The 14,897-nt window shown below is 56.2% G+C and overlaps 5 protein-coding genes across 5 annotated transcripts in view; all 5 read left to right on the forward strand.

Moving 5' to 3' along the window:
- Window positions 1–466, forward strand: part of GGTG_06462 (hypothetical protein) — a gene marked incomplete at its 5' end in the record, with an annotated part of 1,501 nt that extends 1,035 nt beyond the window's left edge. Inside the window, 2 exons of the mRNA XM_009224279.1 lie at window positions 139–183; window positions 339–466. Of these exons, the coding sequence (XP_009222543.1) occupies window positions 139–183; window positions 339–460 (167 nt within the window). The 3' untranslated portion in view covers window positions 461–466. The remainder of the gene's footprint in view (window positions 1–138; window positions 184–338) is intronic.
- A 1,570-nt stretch (window positions 467–2,036) lies between these two features.
- GGTG_06463 (hypothetical protein) lies at window positions 2,037–2,619 on the forward strand. The gene has a single exon (XM_009224280.1). It carries the CDS (start codon window positions 2,156–2,158, stop codon window positions 2,549–2,551), a length of 396 nt encoding a protein of 131 aa, XP_009222544.1. The 5' UTR covers window positions 2,037–2,155; the 3' UTR covers window positions 2,552–2,619.
- Window positions 2,620–3,159: 540 nt separating this feature from the next.
- On the forward strand, window positions 3,160–3,484 carry GGTG_06464 (hypothetical protein; the record flags this gene model as incomplete). The annotated part of the gene is made up of 2 exons (XM_009224281.1): window positions 3,160–3,324; window positions 3,464–3,484. 2 exons carry the CDS (start codon window positions 3,160–3,162, stop codon window positions 3,482–3,484), a joined length of 186 nt encoding a protein of 61 aa, XP_009222545.1.
- Window positions 3,485–7,089: 3,605 nt separating this feature from the next.
- Window positions 7,090–10,626, forward strand: GGTG_06465 (AGC/AKT protein kinase). Its single transcript, XM_009224282.1, has 4 exons — window positions 7,090–7,289; window positions 7,450–7,605; window positions 7,691–9,258; window positions 9,377–10,626. Exons 1-4 carry the CDS (start codon window positions 7,268–7,270, stop codon window positions 9,581–9,583), a joined length of 1,953 nt encoding a protein of 650 aa, XP_009222546.1. The 5' UTR covers window positions 7,090–7,267; the 3' UTR covers window positions 9,584–10,626.
- A 911-nt stretch (window positions 10,627–11,537) lies between these two features.
- Window positions 11,538–14,628, forward strand: GGTG_06466 (glucose-6-phosphate isomerase). Its single transcript, XM_009224283.1, has 4 exons — window positions 11,538–12,899; window positions 12,989–13,095; window positions 13,191–13,623; window positions 13,705–14,628. The coding sequence occupies exons 1-4, from the start codon at window positions 11,842–11,844 to the stop codon at window positions 13,790–13,792; spliced, it is 1,686 nt and encodes a 561-aa protein (XP_009222547.1). The 5' UTR covers window positions 11,538–11,841; the 3' UTR covers window positions 13,793–14,628.
- Window positions 14,629–14,897: the final 269 nt, after the last annotated feature.

A 14,897-nucleotide genomic window follows, 5' to 3' on the forward strand; every position in this document is an offset into this window, starting at 1 on the left:
TTTTTTTTTTTCTACTCTGCGGACAAAGTGCGCCTCGCAGTCCAACCGGCTCGAAGGAGTCAATGGCGGCGGTTACCTACCAAGGGTCTTCTGTGAGGCCTTATCGATCATCTATCACAACTGCCTACATACATGCAGACGTTGCACGGCTCCACAACGGCACCCCGCGCTTGATGGACGGTCGTGCGTGTCCTGTCATGTTGTGTCCGTACTGCCGCCCAGCTTGGCTCGATGGATGCGCGCGGGCTCAGTCAGTCGCTCGCTAGCGCAGGCATATTTGGGATTAGCAGGCGTTTGAGCAGCGCCCTCTTTGCCAGTAAACTTTGACAACACAACAGACCAATGTCTGAGCGGCAGGCACCAGGGCACCCGTGGGCACCAGCCGGGATGCTCCCAGTCTGCCAGCGCATCAGAAAGACTGCAGCCACTCTACGACCCAAGTCGCCCTTTACTGGATTGAGCAAGAAGGAGCCCCAGGTCAGGATGGCACGGGGCCGCACTCACACCTTTCAGGGATCAGGCTCACTGGCGGGTGGGTGCGGGTGCCTGCCAGCGTGGCCGTTTTGGCCTTGGAATCAAGGTGTCGTCTGGTGGGTGTCAATGCCCCGTTCCTTCCCCATCCGGGTGTCGCATCGACTCAGGTGCCGGTGCCCACGTCATTGGCTCAAAATTGCTGCAGAAAAGTGAGGCGGCCGCCCTGTTTTGCCATGACTGGCTGTCGACTTTCCCACCATCTGCGGGCCAATCCCGATCCTTTTGGCCATCTTTTCCCCTTTTCTTTTCCCTCAGGTTCCTTTTCTGCTCGCCCGCCGTCGCATCTGCCTTGATCACCGCCTTTTTTGTCCTCTCTCGGTCAGCGGTCCCACACCAAGATGGGGTCCAATGCATGAGTGGCTCCCCACGCACATCTCAATCGCACATCTCCATCACCCATCTTCATCACCCATCTCCGTCGCCCCATCTCATTTCGAGCACTGCCACTATCCGCGCTGCTTGGCATCCAGATCTCAACGCCAAAGTATCAATTCACACACCGACCAAGTGCTGTCTTCCAAGTTTGTCCACGCCAAGCCATTTCATCGCTTGCAGGCCCACCATTAACATTGCTCCCGCCTATCCTGGTGTCTATCTCCCTCGTCTCTTTTCCTTTCACAGTCGCCGGGCAATGTAATATTCCCTTCATCATGATTAGCCACGCCACACAGGGACTTGTAGACTCTGTATCAAATCCCGTCTCCGACTCACCTCCCACTTCCACCATCCGACTTGGTCGCAGCCCCTCGGTGCACTTGGCTCGTCTTGGTTGATGTGGTAGCAGTGGTGACACGAGGGGTCGTGTCTTGTCATTATAATCGTCTGGTGGAGGCCACGCGCCGACGTTTGTTGGTCCAGCCAACGGCCTGTTGCCGTCTGCATATTGGGGCTCCAACAAGACTCAGAAGTCGGGTGCTTATCTGGTAGGCAGCGCTCACGTGCTTTCAGTCACAACCATTGCTGCGCCCCCTCAGCCGCCAGCCCTTCCTCCGTCCTTTGTTCTTCTGTTTCGCCCGGGAGATATGAGAGCCAGTGGCTCGGCACATTTGGTAGCAGGTAGCGCGCCATTGCGGGCATGCAGTGCGCCACGCCCGCCCGTGTCGTGCCATGTTGGCCTGCGAGACCCCGTTCTGTTTGGTCGTCAGCGTGGTCAGGTCCATCCCGCCAAGCCGCTCCCACGTCCATGTCTCAAGCCCATCTGCTCCCTTCATGCAGTATCACTGACGATCTATGGTTTCCCGCATCGCTGTTCTGCATTGCCCTCCGCCCCCCGGCGCCTCCTCCATCATCCCGAAACATGTGACGTTATTGGCGGGCACAGCGCTCGTGACATCCTTGGAAATGGACCCGGGCGCAACGACATGCTATCGCCGGTCCATCCAATGGGCTCGTAAGTTGTATACTCCGAGCCGGGCGCCGTTGCAGTCCTTTCCCGGACATAGGCGGAACCCCTTCGGCTCCCTGCTCTCTCCAGCCTTGCAATGAAACCCATTGCCGTGTCTCGGGGGTTACTGTATCATGGTGGCTTCCTGGATTCCTGATCCATGCATTTTCACGTCCGTGTTTTTTTGGGGAGCGCCCCAATAGACAGTAGAACCACAACAGGGCCACAGTCATCGAAATGCCAGTACACATTGAAGAGAGAGGCTTCGTAGTTCAGGCGGCGCCGGCTACGGGCACCAAAAGCCAGCATAATCCTTCTGGATCGGGCTCATCCCCTGCGGGGCAGTACCGATGTTTTGTCATCAGGGTAGCATCAAAAAGCGTCCCAACGTGGTGGGGGCCGAACCTCTGTAGTCCGTCCTGGATCGGCAGAAGGAGACGCAGTTTTACGCCATCTGGAGGCCTAGGCGAGAGGGATAGGAGGATCTCATGCATCCAGCTACTCTCAAGGCCTACATCTACGAGGGTTCCGTATGAGATTGCTGCTTCAGGCACGCGGTTTGGCGCTTTGGAGCCAGAGTCCGGCTCGTCGCGGCTCGTCGCGCGCAGTACTTTGTACACAAATGAAGCTTAGATGGTCTCTTCGAGGCTTAGGCCCTCGATAAACGGAGCGGTCATCCTCAGCCACTACATTTCGACAAATGAAGCTCGTAGATGTTGGAATGAACCGTGGTGGTTATTTTGTCTGTGTGGGCTGTAGGACATCGTATTCCCGGCCTCCCGGAGAATTAAAGTGTCTGCTATCACAATAGCGCCATTCGTTGAAGTAATAGACACGCTTCCCGTTGTGGTCAACATGCCGCAGGAGTTGGTTTCCGTTTCCAAAGCGCTGTGAGCAAATAAATGGCTTGGCTATACTGAAGCGAGAAAAGGAAGACTGCCTCGAGTGAGTGGTAGGCACCAAGGCCTCCCCGATAGATATCGTACGGGAAGTGGCCCTCGGGTACACTGCCGTGAATCCTGAAGATTGGCTTTAGAAACCCCCAGCAAGAGAACCTTCCGTGATGGCAAAGTGTGTAGGACTGATTTTTTTCGATGCGCTCTAGGTCGAGGAGCTCGGGGACAAGAGAATGTGGCAGCCCCATGGTCATATACTCCCAGCGGAGAGGTTTCTCCTTCCTTGGAAGGCTCAGCGTATCGAATAGCTGCATATGATGCCTGGTGATTCGGTACTATACCGAAATGGCCGAAAAATTCTTCGGCGGCAAAGTTAGGTGGAGTGACCCAGCCGTAGGACATGCTTCAGGGAACTTCAGAACAGCTTTGAAAGGATGCGGCTGGTCTAGCCGCTTACCACGAAAAGCTCGCCATGCCCACGAATCCAAAAGAGGATGGTGTGAAGGACTGGTCAGTCATCACGGTCGATGGTTAGGAAGATCTACCTGTAGGTCTCCTCTAGGTTCTTTTGAAGCACCTCCAATATTTGTCGGATGTTGCCTACCGTCCCTTTTCTCAAGACAAGATCTAGCTGACACAATGTCTATAGAGCTTCTACGGGGAAGAATAAATCCCTAAAAAAAGGTCGACAAACGAGTTCTTGAGAAGCAACGGAGGAACCAAAACAGGAGAGCGCCTTCTCGTATACATTGGTAAGGCCCCGTCCACTTATCGCCATGTGGATTTCGTCGTCAGACCAGATTTCCAACTAGCCCGGGTTGCCCACTGGTTCGGGGCTGCCGAAACGTATACACCATATCTATCTTGGCATACTCTCGGAGAGCACTCGGTTTCTATGTACTTTTGCTGGTGGTAAGCAGCCGGAGATTTTCGTAGCTGTACAATGTCAGGAGGTCTCACAGGGAAATAAGCATGCCGTCTCGGTTGGCCTTCATGGCAGTACTGACGATCATGTAGAGAGAATTCTAGTCGTGGGATGCGATGAAAGCTTCCGGAAGCTCGTTGAGCTTGCGGACTCGACAGCGCTGGCTGGTAATCCAATGAAGCGTCGCCATGGCTGTTACAGTAGGAAGAGTAGAGACATCTACGCTCGTTGAACGCGGTTCGTTCACAATAGGCTTTGAACTTTCCGGTCAGAAAAGGGGCTATGGAGGTCCTGCCAGCCCGGGAATGCCACGAAGCTGCAGTGTCCGTGTAGATAGCGGGCTGCCGCCAAACCAAGATCCATTCGTCGGTGCCGAGAACCCACTCGCCTGTGCGGTTCTCCTGACGCTTCAAAATCTGGTGATTCGAATCTGACTGATCTCTCCTGCAGCCCCCCTGGTGCCCTCCTGGGTCTCCAAAAAATGCTTGCATTTCGCGATAACCTTGACCGAAGTGCTCACCACAGCCATCATGGTTACGACCAACCTCGGCGGGCCAGATACCTTGAGTCTGCTGTGAACTTCGTGGGAATGTGATGCTTGGCTGGGACCGCAACTTTATGTTTGCAAAGGGAGCTCTCGTCACAGAGCAGACAGATAGGGGAGCATAGCACCTCCGTCAAGCGACGGGAATCGCTGCGGGGACAGGCTGGCTGGGCCGCACGGTGTGTAAACAACTGGCTTGCGGCCAAAATGCATCACATGTAACATCCTGGTTGGCTGGGCCTATCGCTTGGCGGACTACGTGCATCTATATGAAATGGCCACATTTACAAAATGGTGGGTTGGATTGATAGGTCCAGCCAGATACTTCTAGTATTACGTGAAGTCGTGTGAACCTCGCCAGCTCCCGGCCTCCTGATAGGCGACCTGGGCAGACTTCGGAAAGCTCGCTCTGGAGTGCTGCGCCTACCATATGCGACTAGGAGCGAAATTCCGATGATAAAATGCAAGGACAAAAAAGAGACAACGATTGCCTTGCAATTAGTCCATACACATGATGACAACGACAATGTAGAGACTAGGGTATGGCGTTGGACGTGCATGGACAGGACGAATCGCGTGTCTTTCAGGTAGAAAAGAAGTGTGAAACGGGTGATATAGGTGATTGCAGGCGAAACCACAGAGGTGATTAAAGGAACCAAAGCGGAAGGCAGGCTCGATGGCACGCGCGTGAGGTGTGACACGGCCTGTTGCTTGGGAGTTGGGAGCCATTCGGACCTTCGCTGGGCAAGTATTTGAGGTTGTGCTTGGCGGCAGACCCGCGACTGTTTAAATTTGCGGGGTTGTGGTCTTGATACTCGATAAGGCTACCGAGCTGCCGCATATGGAGACCGCGAACTGCCTCGTGTCCAACAACAAGAGACCGAGACACTCGTCGATTGCGTGTTTTGTCTCCACGAGCTGTTCCTTGCCCACGCCCACCGAAGGAGGGGATATGCCGGTGCCCTCGCCGCGTCCGGCGCGCGGGATAGATCAGTCTGGCCGGTTATGGCATCGGCATATCAAAAGCGACGTTGGATCGAGTCGAGAAGGGAGGCGACCTGACATGGATGGACGTGGATGAACACGAGAGGCTCCCTGGGCTGGAAATAGCACCGCCGCTAGGGAATGGTAGAGTGGAGAGCTTCTGAAGCTTCTCAGTATCAAGTGTCCCACCACCGCACCAGGCTGTTCATCTCTCGCATTGTTAGGAGCACCCTTACGGTGTCCATGTGAGGTGGCAAAATTTTCTTCTTCTTTTCTTTTCATTGCTAAAGAATCCTATCCCGTCCACAACTAGCAATGGCAAGCCAGGGGCTATCCATCGCCAAGATCAATGAACACTGAATTACATAGCCGATTGATCACAATGAAGCGGGGTTGTTTTCATCGCTCGTGCCCATTCAAGAGCACTGCGTGGCATCAGCCTCGCCGGGCTGAGCACTCGGGCCGAATTGCTGATTTAGCAGAACTGCGGCTGTGAAAACAAGTCGTGATGTGCAAGATTTAGGATTACCAAGGCCCAACGCGCTGATCGACACTGTCGTCAAGGATAGCAAGAAAAAATCATGCAAGGGGAGAAAAAAAAAGGAAAGTCAATGGCTTGGCGCCGAAATCTAAAAAGGGGAACCCGCGTGGGAGTGAAATGGCCATCGCTCGCTGGGGAGCCGTGGAGCTAGGAGAGGCTGTGAGAAGACGCGCAATCAAGTCAACTCATTGAAGACGACCAAATACCAAAGCAAACAAAGCTGCAGGAAAAAAAGGAGACAAAAAGGGGAAGCCCTTGGACGCTTCAAGCGCCTTCACGCTGAGTACGAGGTTCTCGTCGCAAAGCCACGACCAGCCCACCGTCAGGGGCAAGCCAAGGAGACATGTTGTCGCGTCGGAAAACGTAGCTGCCGTTAGCCGGGCCAAGCCCCGAGTGGTTTGTGGCCAATACGCACGGTATGCTCAACAGTCAGCTGTGCGATCCTGCGATGTTGAATTAAGCCCTTGAGTTGGTCCAGCCCCTGAACGGGACCTGCCTAGATGCTAAAACGACCGTCCGCCGGCGATACATGGCCAGCAAATGTGAGAAGCCGGGTTGAGTTAGAGTGTGGTAGCGATCTGGTGAATAACGGTGAGGCCGGCCTGGGAGAGAGCAAGCCAAGGGGCACCGACTGCGAACAGCGGAAAGCCCGTGCTGGGCTGGCTCCCCTTTGTGGGGAGGACCGACACGTCGCCGCCGCGATCCGTTCCATGCTGCGGTTTCAGCTCCTTTTTCTTTTCTTTTCAGGGCGCCGAAGCCTCCACGAGACCCTGGCGTGGTCCCCTGTGGCAAGCGAAATAGAGATGCCCCAGTATGCGGCAGGAAAAGAAGCTAGATTGGAATAGAATCGGCCTTGACATCCAGCTATCCATTGTTGCAGCCTCGTAAGCGCTTGCAGGTCTACATTACCCATTCACTGCTGGACTGAATGCAATAGTGAACATTGAATTCCTTTATGCTGCAGCTCAAGGCGACCAGGCTGTTCGCTCCATTCTCATCAGCGAATCCTTCTCGGTCGACACCGAGCAGTCACACTGTGTCAAGCCTAACCCGCTAACAAAGAACGACTCACGGCCTTCCCGCGCTTCTGGGACTGGATTGGATGACCGTGCAGCACCCCTCCACCCTCCACCCTGTGCCTGTTGACCGTCCCCGAACCCCGGGCCCGACCAGCTTGACCCAGACCAGACCCTCCTGCGGCAGCAGCCCAGTCCAGCCTGCGCGGCCGACATTTCCACCCACCCACTGACGCCAACTTCTTCGCACGGTCTGGTCCTCCAACGTCGTCAATCCAGCCCAGCAATCCGGCCGTCGAATTCCCTCAACCTTCTCTCTCCCCAACCACAACCCTTCCTGTGGAAGGCATTCCTCTCTCATTAGGCTTCCACCGCATCCTTAGCCGCCGTATTTCCTTTCCTCCCGTCGTTCACGTCCGGCTCCCGCCACCGCGTTGCCCACCATGTCTTGGAGGTTGACCAAGAGTAGGTCAATCTTTGCCTTGATCCCCCGCACTCCTCGAGGCGCCATGTCGACCCTTGGGGCCGCCCGCTGCCCTCGTCGGATTGCCATCTCGTCACATGAATGGAAACGGGTCTCAGTCGTGCTCTGGAATGTTGTTGTGCTGACCAAAGCCTGCCGCAGAGCTCAAGGAGACACACCTGACAACCACGCTCTCCAACACATTCTCCCGCTCACCTTCGACATCTACCATCACCGACAAGAGCGGCGAGGGAGGTGATGAGAAGGGCGCCGGGAGCATCTCGGGCGCGGCCACCCCGACTAGCGAGAGCAACATCGGTAAATATCTCTAGGACCTTCAGACCGCATCATGCTTTGGTCAACCCTTGCTTCTGTCTAACAAGCCCGGTGGCGGTGTATTCAGCCATAGAAACCCTCACCCAGGCCCCCGTTGTCAAGCCGTCGAAACCCGGAATCCTCGTCGTAACCCTGCACGAGGGCCAGGGCTTCTCCCTCCCAGAACAGCACCGGGCCGCTTTCAGCGCCTCCAACCACCAGTCCTCGGTCTCTACCGGAAATGGCTTCGGCGTCGCCGGCTCTGTCCGCCCGGGCTCCTCGCAAAAGTCCCCCACCTACTCGAACGGCAGGCCGCAGACGTCGGGTGGTGGCTTCGGCCCACTCCCTACGAACCACGGCCGCTTCTCGGGCAAGTACATGCCCTACGCCCTGATCGATTTCGACAAGGTCCAGGTCTTCGTCAACTCGGTCGAGGGCTCGCCCGACAACCCGCTCTGGGCCGGTTCCAACACGCAGTACAAATTCGATGTGTCGCGCGTAACCGAGCTCACCATCCATCTTTATATCCGAAATCCGAATGCCCCGCCGGGTTCAGGCCGGAGCCAGGATATCTTCCTCGGCGTCTGTCGCATTAACCCGCGGTTCGAGGAGAAGCAACAATTCGCCGAGGACCCCAAGATGAGCAAAAAGGACAAGGAGAAGGCCATGGCCGAATTCGAGAAGAAGCAGCGGGCGTTGGGTTTCAGCGGGGTCGAGTGGGCGGACGTGCAGTACGGCACGGGCAAACTCAAGATCGGAGTCGAGTTCGTCGCTAACCGTACGGGAAAGCTCAAGCTGGACGAGGACTTTGAGCTGCTCAAGGTCGTGGGCAAGGGCAGCTTCGGAAAGGTCATGCAGGTCCGCAAGCAGGACACCAACCGAATCTATGCCCTCAAGACCATCCGCAAGGCACACATCATCTCGAGGTCCGAGGTGACGCATACCCTTGCCGAGCGCTCTGTCCTGGCGCAGATCAACAATCCTTTCATCGTCCCGCTCAAGTTCGCCTTCCAGTCGCCCGAGAAGCTCTACTTCGTGCTCGCCTTCGTCAACGGCGGCGAGCTGTTCCACCATCTGCAGAAGGAGCAGCGCTTTGACGTTAACCGCTCGCGCTTCTACACTGCGGAGCTGATCTGTGCTCTCGAGTGCCTCCACGGCTTCAATGTCGTATACCGCGATCTTAAGCCCGAGAATATTCTGCTCGACTACCAGGGCCACATCGCGCTGTGTGACTTTGGCCTCTGCAAGCTCGACATGAAGGACGAGGACCAGACCAACACCTTCTGCGGCACGCCCGAGTACTTGGCACCCGAGCTGCTCGAGGGCAAAGGCTACGACAAGGCGGTCGACTGGTGGACTCTCGGTGTGCTTCTCTACGAGATGCTGACGGGCCTTCCTCCATTCTACGACGAGAACACGAACGAGATGTACAAGAAGATCCTCTACCAGCCTCTCGACTTCCCTGGCCCTGAGATAGTGCCTCCAGCCGCGCAGGACCTGCTGAGGAAGCTGCTGGATCGGGATCCCAAGACCCGGCTTGGTTCGCCAGAGCGGGGCCGCGGCGCAGCTGAGATCAAGTCACACCCCTTCTTCCACGCCATAGACTGGCGAAAGCTCCTGCAGCGGAAGTATGAGCCGGCTTTCAAGCCCAGCGTTGTACGTTTCGCTAGATCCCCTCCCCTTGATCCCCCCGAAGCAGCTAGTTGCGCGCCTTCGGACGACGTGCCTACCAACACGTTGGACTCTACTGACCTTGTGTGTCTCGTGTGTCTAGGCCAATGCTCTCGATACCACCAATTTCGATCCCGAGTTCACGTCGGAGGCGCCCCAGGACTCGTACGTCGAGGGACCAGTCCTGTCGCAGACCATGCAGGACCAGTTCCAAGGCTTTAGCTACAACCGGCCGATCGCCGGTCTGGATGACGCTGGTGGCAGTGTCAAGGACCCGTCCTTCGTTGGCAGCCTGCAGGGCGGCCGATAAAGACAATGAAGAACGACAAGAAAGACGAGGTTCGCATCCAAGACGCATGCTTTGGTGCTGTATCTCCCTTTCTTTCTGAATGCCTTCCCAAGGCTATTGCCACTCCTGCCCATCGGGCCCGGTCTCGACTCTTCGAGGCATCAACGGTCTTGGCTGGTTCCGTCATACTGGTCTGCGATAAAATTCGGGGACTTGGCATGGATCTCTGCGCATCTGGGAATGCAATTCACGACAGCAGTCGACATGACGTCCTCATGGACTGGGTTGGAATTTCAGATTTTCTGGCAAGCTCATTTTCCCAATCGTATGAACCCACGGGCAATATGAAGTTTTCGCTTGCTTTTTCAGCCACCATTGATATACTCGCAGAATTTCCCGCAATACCTTAGGAGTCAGGACTTGTTCACGCTCCGGGGAAATCTGCTCGATCTTTTCTTCTCTTGTTTTTCATTCTCGGCTTTGGCAGTCGGTGGATTTTTTTAGTGTACTTCCTACGTCGCAGCTTTTTTCTCTGCCTCTTTCTGACTATCCCATGTTGGTGTTCATCTGCTGCGCCATTTGTTTTTGCTGTCAATTCAACCAATTTGCCGCTGTCCACCAAGATTAAAGAGGAGGATGCGGATAGCAAAAGACCAGTGTAGATACCCTAGCGACGAAGGGGCGTTGAGCACGCGGTACACAGCCAGTGAGTCTGACTAAGTGCGCACACGCGAGATTTGGTTGTCAACTATTCTCCGGCACTTTTAGAAAATACACATCGGGCTTCACGTGTCTGCCGTAAAACTTGTCGGTCCGCCCTTGCAGGACCTTGCGAGACGCCCTGCGGCTAAGCCCATATCGGCGACCCGGCGACCCGGCGATCTCGCCGGCCTGCTATGGCCATGGTGACGGGATTATGCGTCAAGGGGAAGAGGCTTCGCCTTGGCGATGATGATGGCAGATGTGCTTGGAGCGGGATCATTGAAAAGCAGCATGAATAAGTTTAAGAGGAAAACAAAGTATTAGTCTACGTAAAAAAGGGAATCTCATGTACAAACGACTCCTACCTGATCTCATTTCATCCTCCATACAGAAGCCGTTTAACTCCGCAACGGAGGGCTTTGTGATAGACGTCTGTAGGGCTCGGCACCACCTTAGTCATCCAACGTTGACCCCGCCAGGGGAACGGCGGGGCAGCAGCATGAAGTGACGTTGGACCCTCCAATCGAGGGTGGGGTGGCTGCAGGTGGGCTTCAGCCCCGCCGACGTGAATGCTTCCAGCTACGCCAATGGAGCGGCTGGACTGGATGCGAAGCTCAGATATGTTAATCCCTCAGCACAAAAGGTCTAGACAACCTGCCGTATTGAATCTGTTTTTCTTTGCATTGGACTTGAAATTGGGGGCATCTCTCACCTAAACGCCTCCGGCCCTCTTTCACCCTGCCTTAATTCCTCAAGACACCGGGCAAGTTGGCTCAGTGCACCCGGGCAGAAGGTAAGCTAGCTCCCAGATTCTTATCAACGTTTCTAGACAGGCCTATCCAGCTGTAAAGGCTCGATGAAGGTGATGGGTGGAGTAGCAGGCCAGCTCGACAGGTTTCTACCTCTGGTCTCCTATTTTTACTCACCATGCAAAATCCCTCATACGCATGGGTGAATGGACAGAGCTGCTGCCGGCGAATGCCAATGGACGAATGCCAATGGAGCTCAGTGCAAAAACTCCTCTGGCTTCATGCAAAGCGCTATCCTGAGGCTGACCCAAAGTCCCTGCCAGGCGTCATACTCACGGTTTTGTCTTGAAACCTCGCGGTGCCGGTACGTGAAACCAAAGTGCAGCCAACCTGGCCGAAGATCCTCTCGGGGCAGGCATGCGATGCAATGCCACCCCGAGTCCCTCCTACGTGGGCGGATGGATTTCCAAGCTCCTAAGGTTGTCGTGGATGACGCCGCAACCCACTCGCCGGCAGGAGGGCCGGGGGCGATTATGTCACGCCAATGTCACGTCACTCGTCGACCACGGCGGGACCTACATAACCCCGGGGAGCCTCCACGACATCCATCGCCCCCGCACCCCACCCGCCGGAGGACCTCACGTTCTACTGTGTATATCGTGACAGCTCTGGTATCTAACCAAGACTCGAACACATATCAGATTGACTGACCACCCCCGACCCCGCCACCGAGAGCAGCAGCAGCTCACGACACGACGAGCCCCCTTCCTCGAGACACTAGTCTATATTTCTCTTCAAGCGTTGGAAATCACCGAGCTCCCATTCAAAATGCCTCAAGCAAGCTCCCTGCCCGCGTGGGCCGAGCTCCAGGCCCACCGCGACTCGGTCGGCAAGAGCTTTGTACTGAAGGAGGCCTTCGCCTCGGACCCCGAGCGCTTCTCAAAGTTCACGCGCACCTTCAAGCTGCCGTCCACGGCGTCGTCATGCCCAGGCGATACCGACATTCTCTTCGACTTTTCTAAGAACCTTGTGACCAGCGAGACACTCGATCTTTTGGTTAAGCTCGCCGAGCAGGCCGGGCTGGAGAAGAAGCGCGAGGCCATGTTCAAGGGCGAGAAGATCAACTTTACCGAGGACCGGGCCGTCTACCACGCCGCGTTGCGCAACGTCGGCGCCGAGCCGTGGAGCATGACGGTGGACGGTGCTGATGTCATGGGCGCCAAGGGCGGCGTCAACGAGGTGCTGGAGCACATGAAGGTCTTTTCGGAGCAGGTCCGCAGCGGCGAGTGGAAGGGCTTCACGGGCAAGAAGCTCACCAATATTGTCAACGTCGGCATCGGTGGCTCCGACCTGGGCCCCGTCATGGTCACCGAGGCGCTCAAGCACTACGGCGCCAAGGGCATGACGCTGCATTTTGTGTCCAACATCGACGGCACTCACATCGCCGAGGCGCTGGCGGCCTCGGACCCCGAGACGACTCTGTTCCTGATCGCGTCCAAGACCTTCACCACCGCCGAGACGACGACGAACGCCAACACGGCCAAGACGTGGTTCCTGGAGAAGACGGGCGGCAAGGGTGACATTGCCAAGCACTTTGTGGCTCTGTCGACCAACGAGAGCGAGGTGACCAAGTTCGGCATCGACAGCGCAAACATGTTCGGCTTCGAGAGCTGGGTTGGCGGTCGCTACTCTGTCTGGAGCGCCATCGGACTGAGCGTTGCCCTGTACATTGGCTACGACAACTTCCGCAAATTCCTGCAGGGAGCCCACGAGATGGACAAGCACTTCCGCACCGCACCGCTGCGCGAGAATATCCCCGCCCTCGCCGGCCTGCTCAGCGTCTGGTACTCCAACTTTTACAACGCCCAGACGCACCTGGTCGCACCGTAAGTTGCACGAGATTATGTACATGGTGATGTTCGACTTGGGCGTTGGAAGCTAACAACGGTGTTGCCGCCCTGGGTTCGCAAATTAGGTTTGACCAATACCTGCACCGATTCCCGGCATACCTGCAGCAGCTCTCCATGGAGTCAAACGGCAAGAGCGTCACCTCTGATGGCACCACGGCCAAGTACACCACGGGTGAGTACACGAGCGAGGCTGCATGAGTCTCTGTCCGTCCCCCTGGACGAGACTTGGAGAAGGTGGGAGGTACTAAATGAGACGCCTCGGAACAGGCCCGATCCTTTTCGGCGAGCCCTGCACCAACGCACAGCACTCCTTCTTCCAGCTGGTGCACCAGGGCACCAAGCTGATCCCAACCGACTTCATCCTGGCGGCCAAGTCCCACAACCCAGTCTCGAACAATGTGCACCAGAAGATGCTGGCGTCCAACTACCTGGCGCAGGCCGAGGCCCTGATGGTAGGAAAGACGGCAGAGCAGGTCCGAGCCGAGGGCGTGAGCGAAGACCTGGTGCAGCACAAGGTATTCCTCGGCAACCGACCGACGACGTCAATCCTAGTGGGAGGTCACATCGGTCCCGCCGAGCTGGGCGCGCTCATTGTATACTACGAGCACCTGACCTTCACTGAGGGAGCCGTCTGGGACATCAACTCGTTCGACCAGTGGGGCGTCGAGCTGGGCAAGGTACTGGCCAAGAAGATCCTCAAGTGCGTCCGATCCATTCCCTCCCCCTTACCAAGTGTAAGAATACAAGGAGCTGACAATATTGTGCTTTTTTCGCGTTGCAGGGAGCTCGACGAGCCTGGCAACGGCGCCGACCACGACTCGTCCACCGGCGGCCTCATTGGCGCCTTCAAGAAGTACAGCAACCTGTGAAGATTATGGAGCGACAGCCTGGACAGCCCGGAGGCGGTCCGGGGGTGTCGGTTATGATGACTGAGGGAACCAAAAGAGGCGAGAAACGCATGTGTAAACGAAAAAGAGAACCGGGAAGTTGAGTACCAACTGATCGAAGTGATGACGTTGAGATTACATGTTTTGGGAGTACTATTACCTACTTAACTGCCCAACCTATGCTTGTAAGGTAGCAGATGGCAGTCACCTATGAGTACTTCCTCTGGACCGTGTGATAGCGTTCGTATTGGGAGTTCCATCGCGGAGGTGAGGCGGCTTCTCCAACTATAGAACCGGGCTCCGATATCGGTGGGAAACAGCCCCTTTTTCGCGATGTTTGGCTCTATTCCGATTGCAAGCCGGCTTCTTCCGCCGGGTTGGTGACAGGGGCAGCCGAGGAATCCAGGTGGCGGAATTTCCGGGCAGCCGTTCCACTCGCGTTGCTACCGGCAGAAGACGAAGAAATCCACGCACTCATTTCAGCTCTTCAAGCGCCCATATTGCCCTCGAGACAGAGGCAACTCCCCGTGGGAGTCGCGGCTTGCAACTGGGATGCGACGGCATATCCTCGGAGGTGGGAGATGGACGGGGAAGTCGAGGGAGCACCTGGGTACCCAAGTACTCTGTAAGTACCGACCGTGCTTGGGAGGGTAAGGGACTAAAATAATCATTAGGAATAAAACGGTTAAAATGGAAAGAGACAAGCGGACGGACTCAGAGCAAGCAAGTGCCCAAGTATCAGCAGGCCGCATCAGGCGGGCGCATTTTCGTCCAAACAGGCAGCTCGGGCGGGTACATCAGGCATGAAAGAGGCGCGGGAGCGTGGGTTTTTTCTTTTTTTTTTTTTTTGTTTCTGTTCATCCTTTCTTTTTCTCTCTCCCTCCCTCGCTCGCGTGGGACGCAGGGATCCCTTTGTTCCCGCCCGCTGCAGAAGAAGAAGCAAAGAAAGAAAGGCCCCGCCGGGCGATGTCACCGCCGGTGTCCCCGCCCCGGGTCAATCGCTGGGATGGTACTGCTGCCCTTGCTGTACTGTACATGCCCTTCGGTACCGTTACCTCCACTGCCGCTGGGGGGGGGGGGGGGGGGG

Source organism: Gaeumannomyces tritici, assembly GCF_000145635.1.
Source record: "Gaeumannomyces tritici R3-111a-1 unplaced genomic scaffold supercont2.3, whole genome shotgun sequence".
NCBI classification, from domain to species: Eukaryota; Fungi; Ascomycota; class Sordariomycetes; order Magnaporthales; family Magnaporthaceae; genus Gaeumannomyces; species Gaeumannomyces tritici.

Coding starts and splice junctions, on each gene's coding strand:
- GGTG_06463 (XM_009224280.1), top strand. CDS start 2,156: ATGCCAGTACACATTGAAGAGAGAGGCTTCGTAGTTCAGGCGGCGCCG.
- GGTG_06465 (XM_009224282.1), top strand. CDS start 7,268: ATGTCTTGGAGGTTGACCAAGA. Junction 7,606..7,690: donor GACTAGCGAGAGCAACATCG/GTAAATATCTCT, acceptor CGGTGTATTCAG/CCATAGAAACCCTCACCCAG. Junction 9,259..9,376: donor CGGCTTTCAAGCCCAGCGTT/GTACGTTTCGCT, acceptor TCGTGTGTCTAG/GCCAATGCTCTCGATACCAC.
- GGTG_06466 (XM_009224283.1), top strand. CDS start 11,842: ATGCCTCAAGCAAGCTCCCTGCCCGCGTGGGCCGAGCTCCAGGCCCAC. Junction 12,900..12,988: donor CAGACGCACCTGGTCGCACC/GTAAGTTGCACG, acceptor TTCGCAAATTAG/GTTTGACCAATACCTGCACC. Junction 13,096..13,190: donor CACGGCCAAGTACACCACGG/GTGAGTACACGA, acceptor GCCTCGGAACAG/GCCCGATCCTTTTCGGCGAG.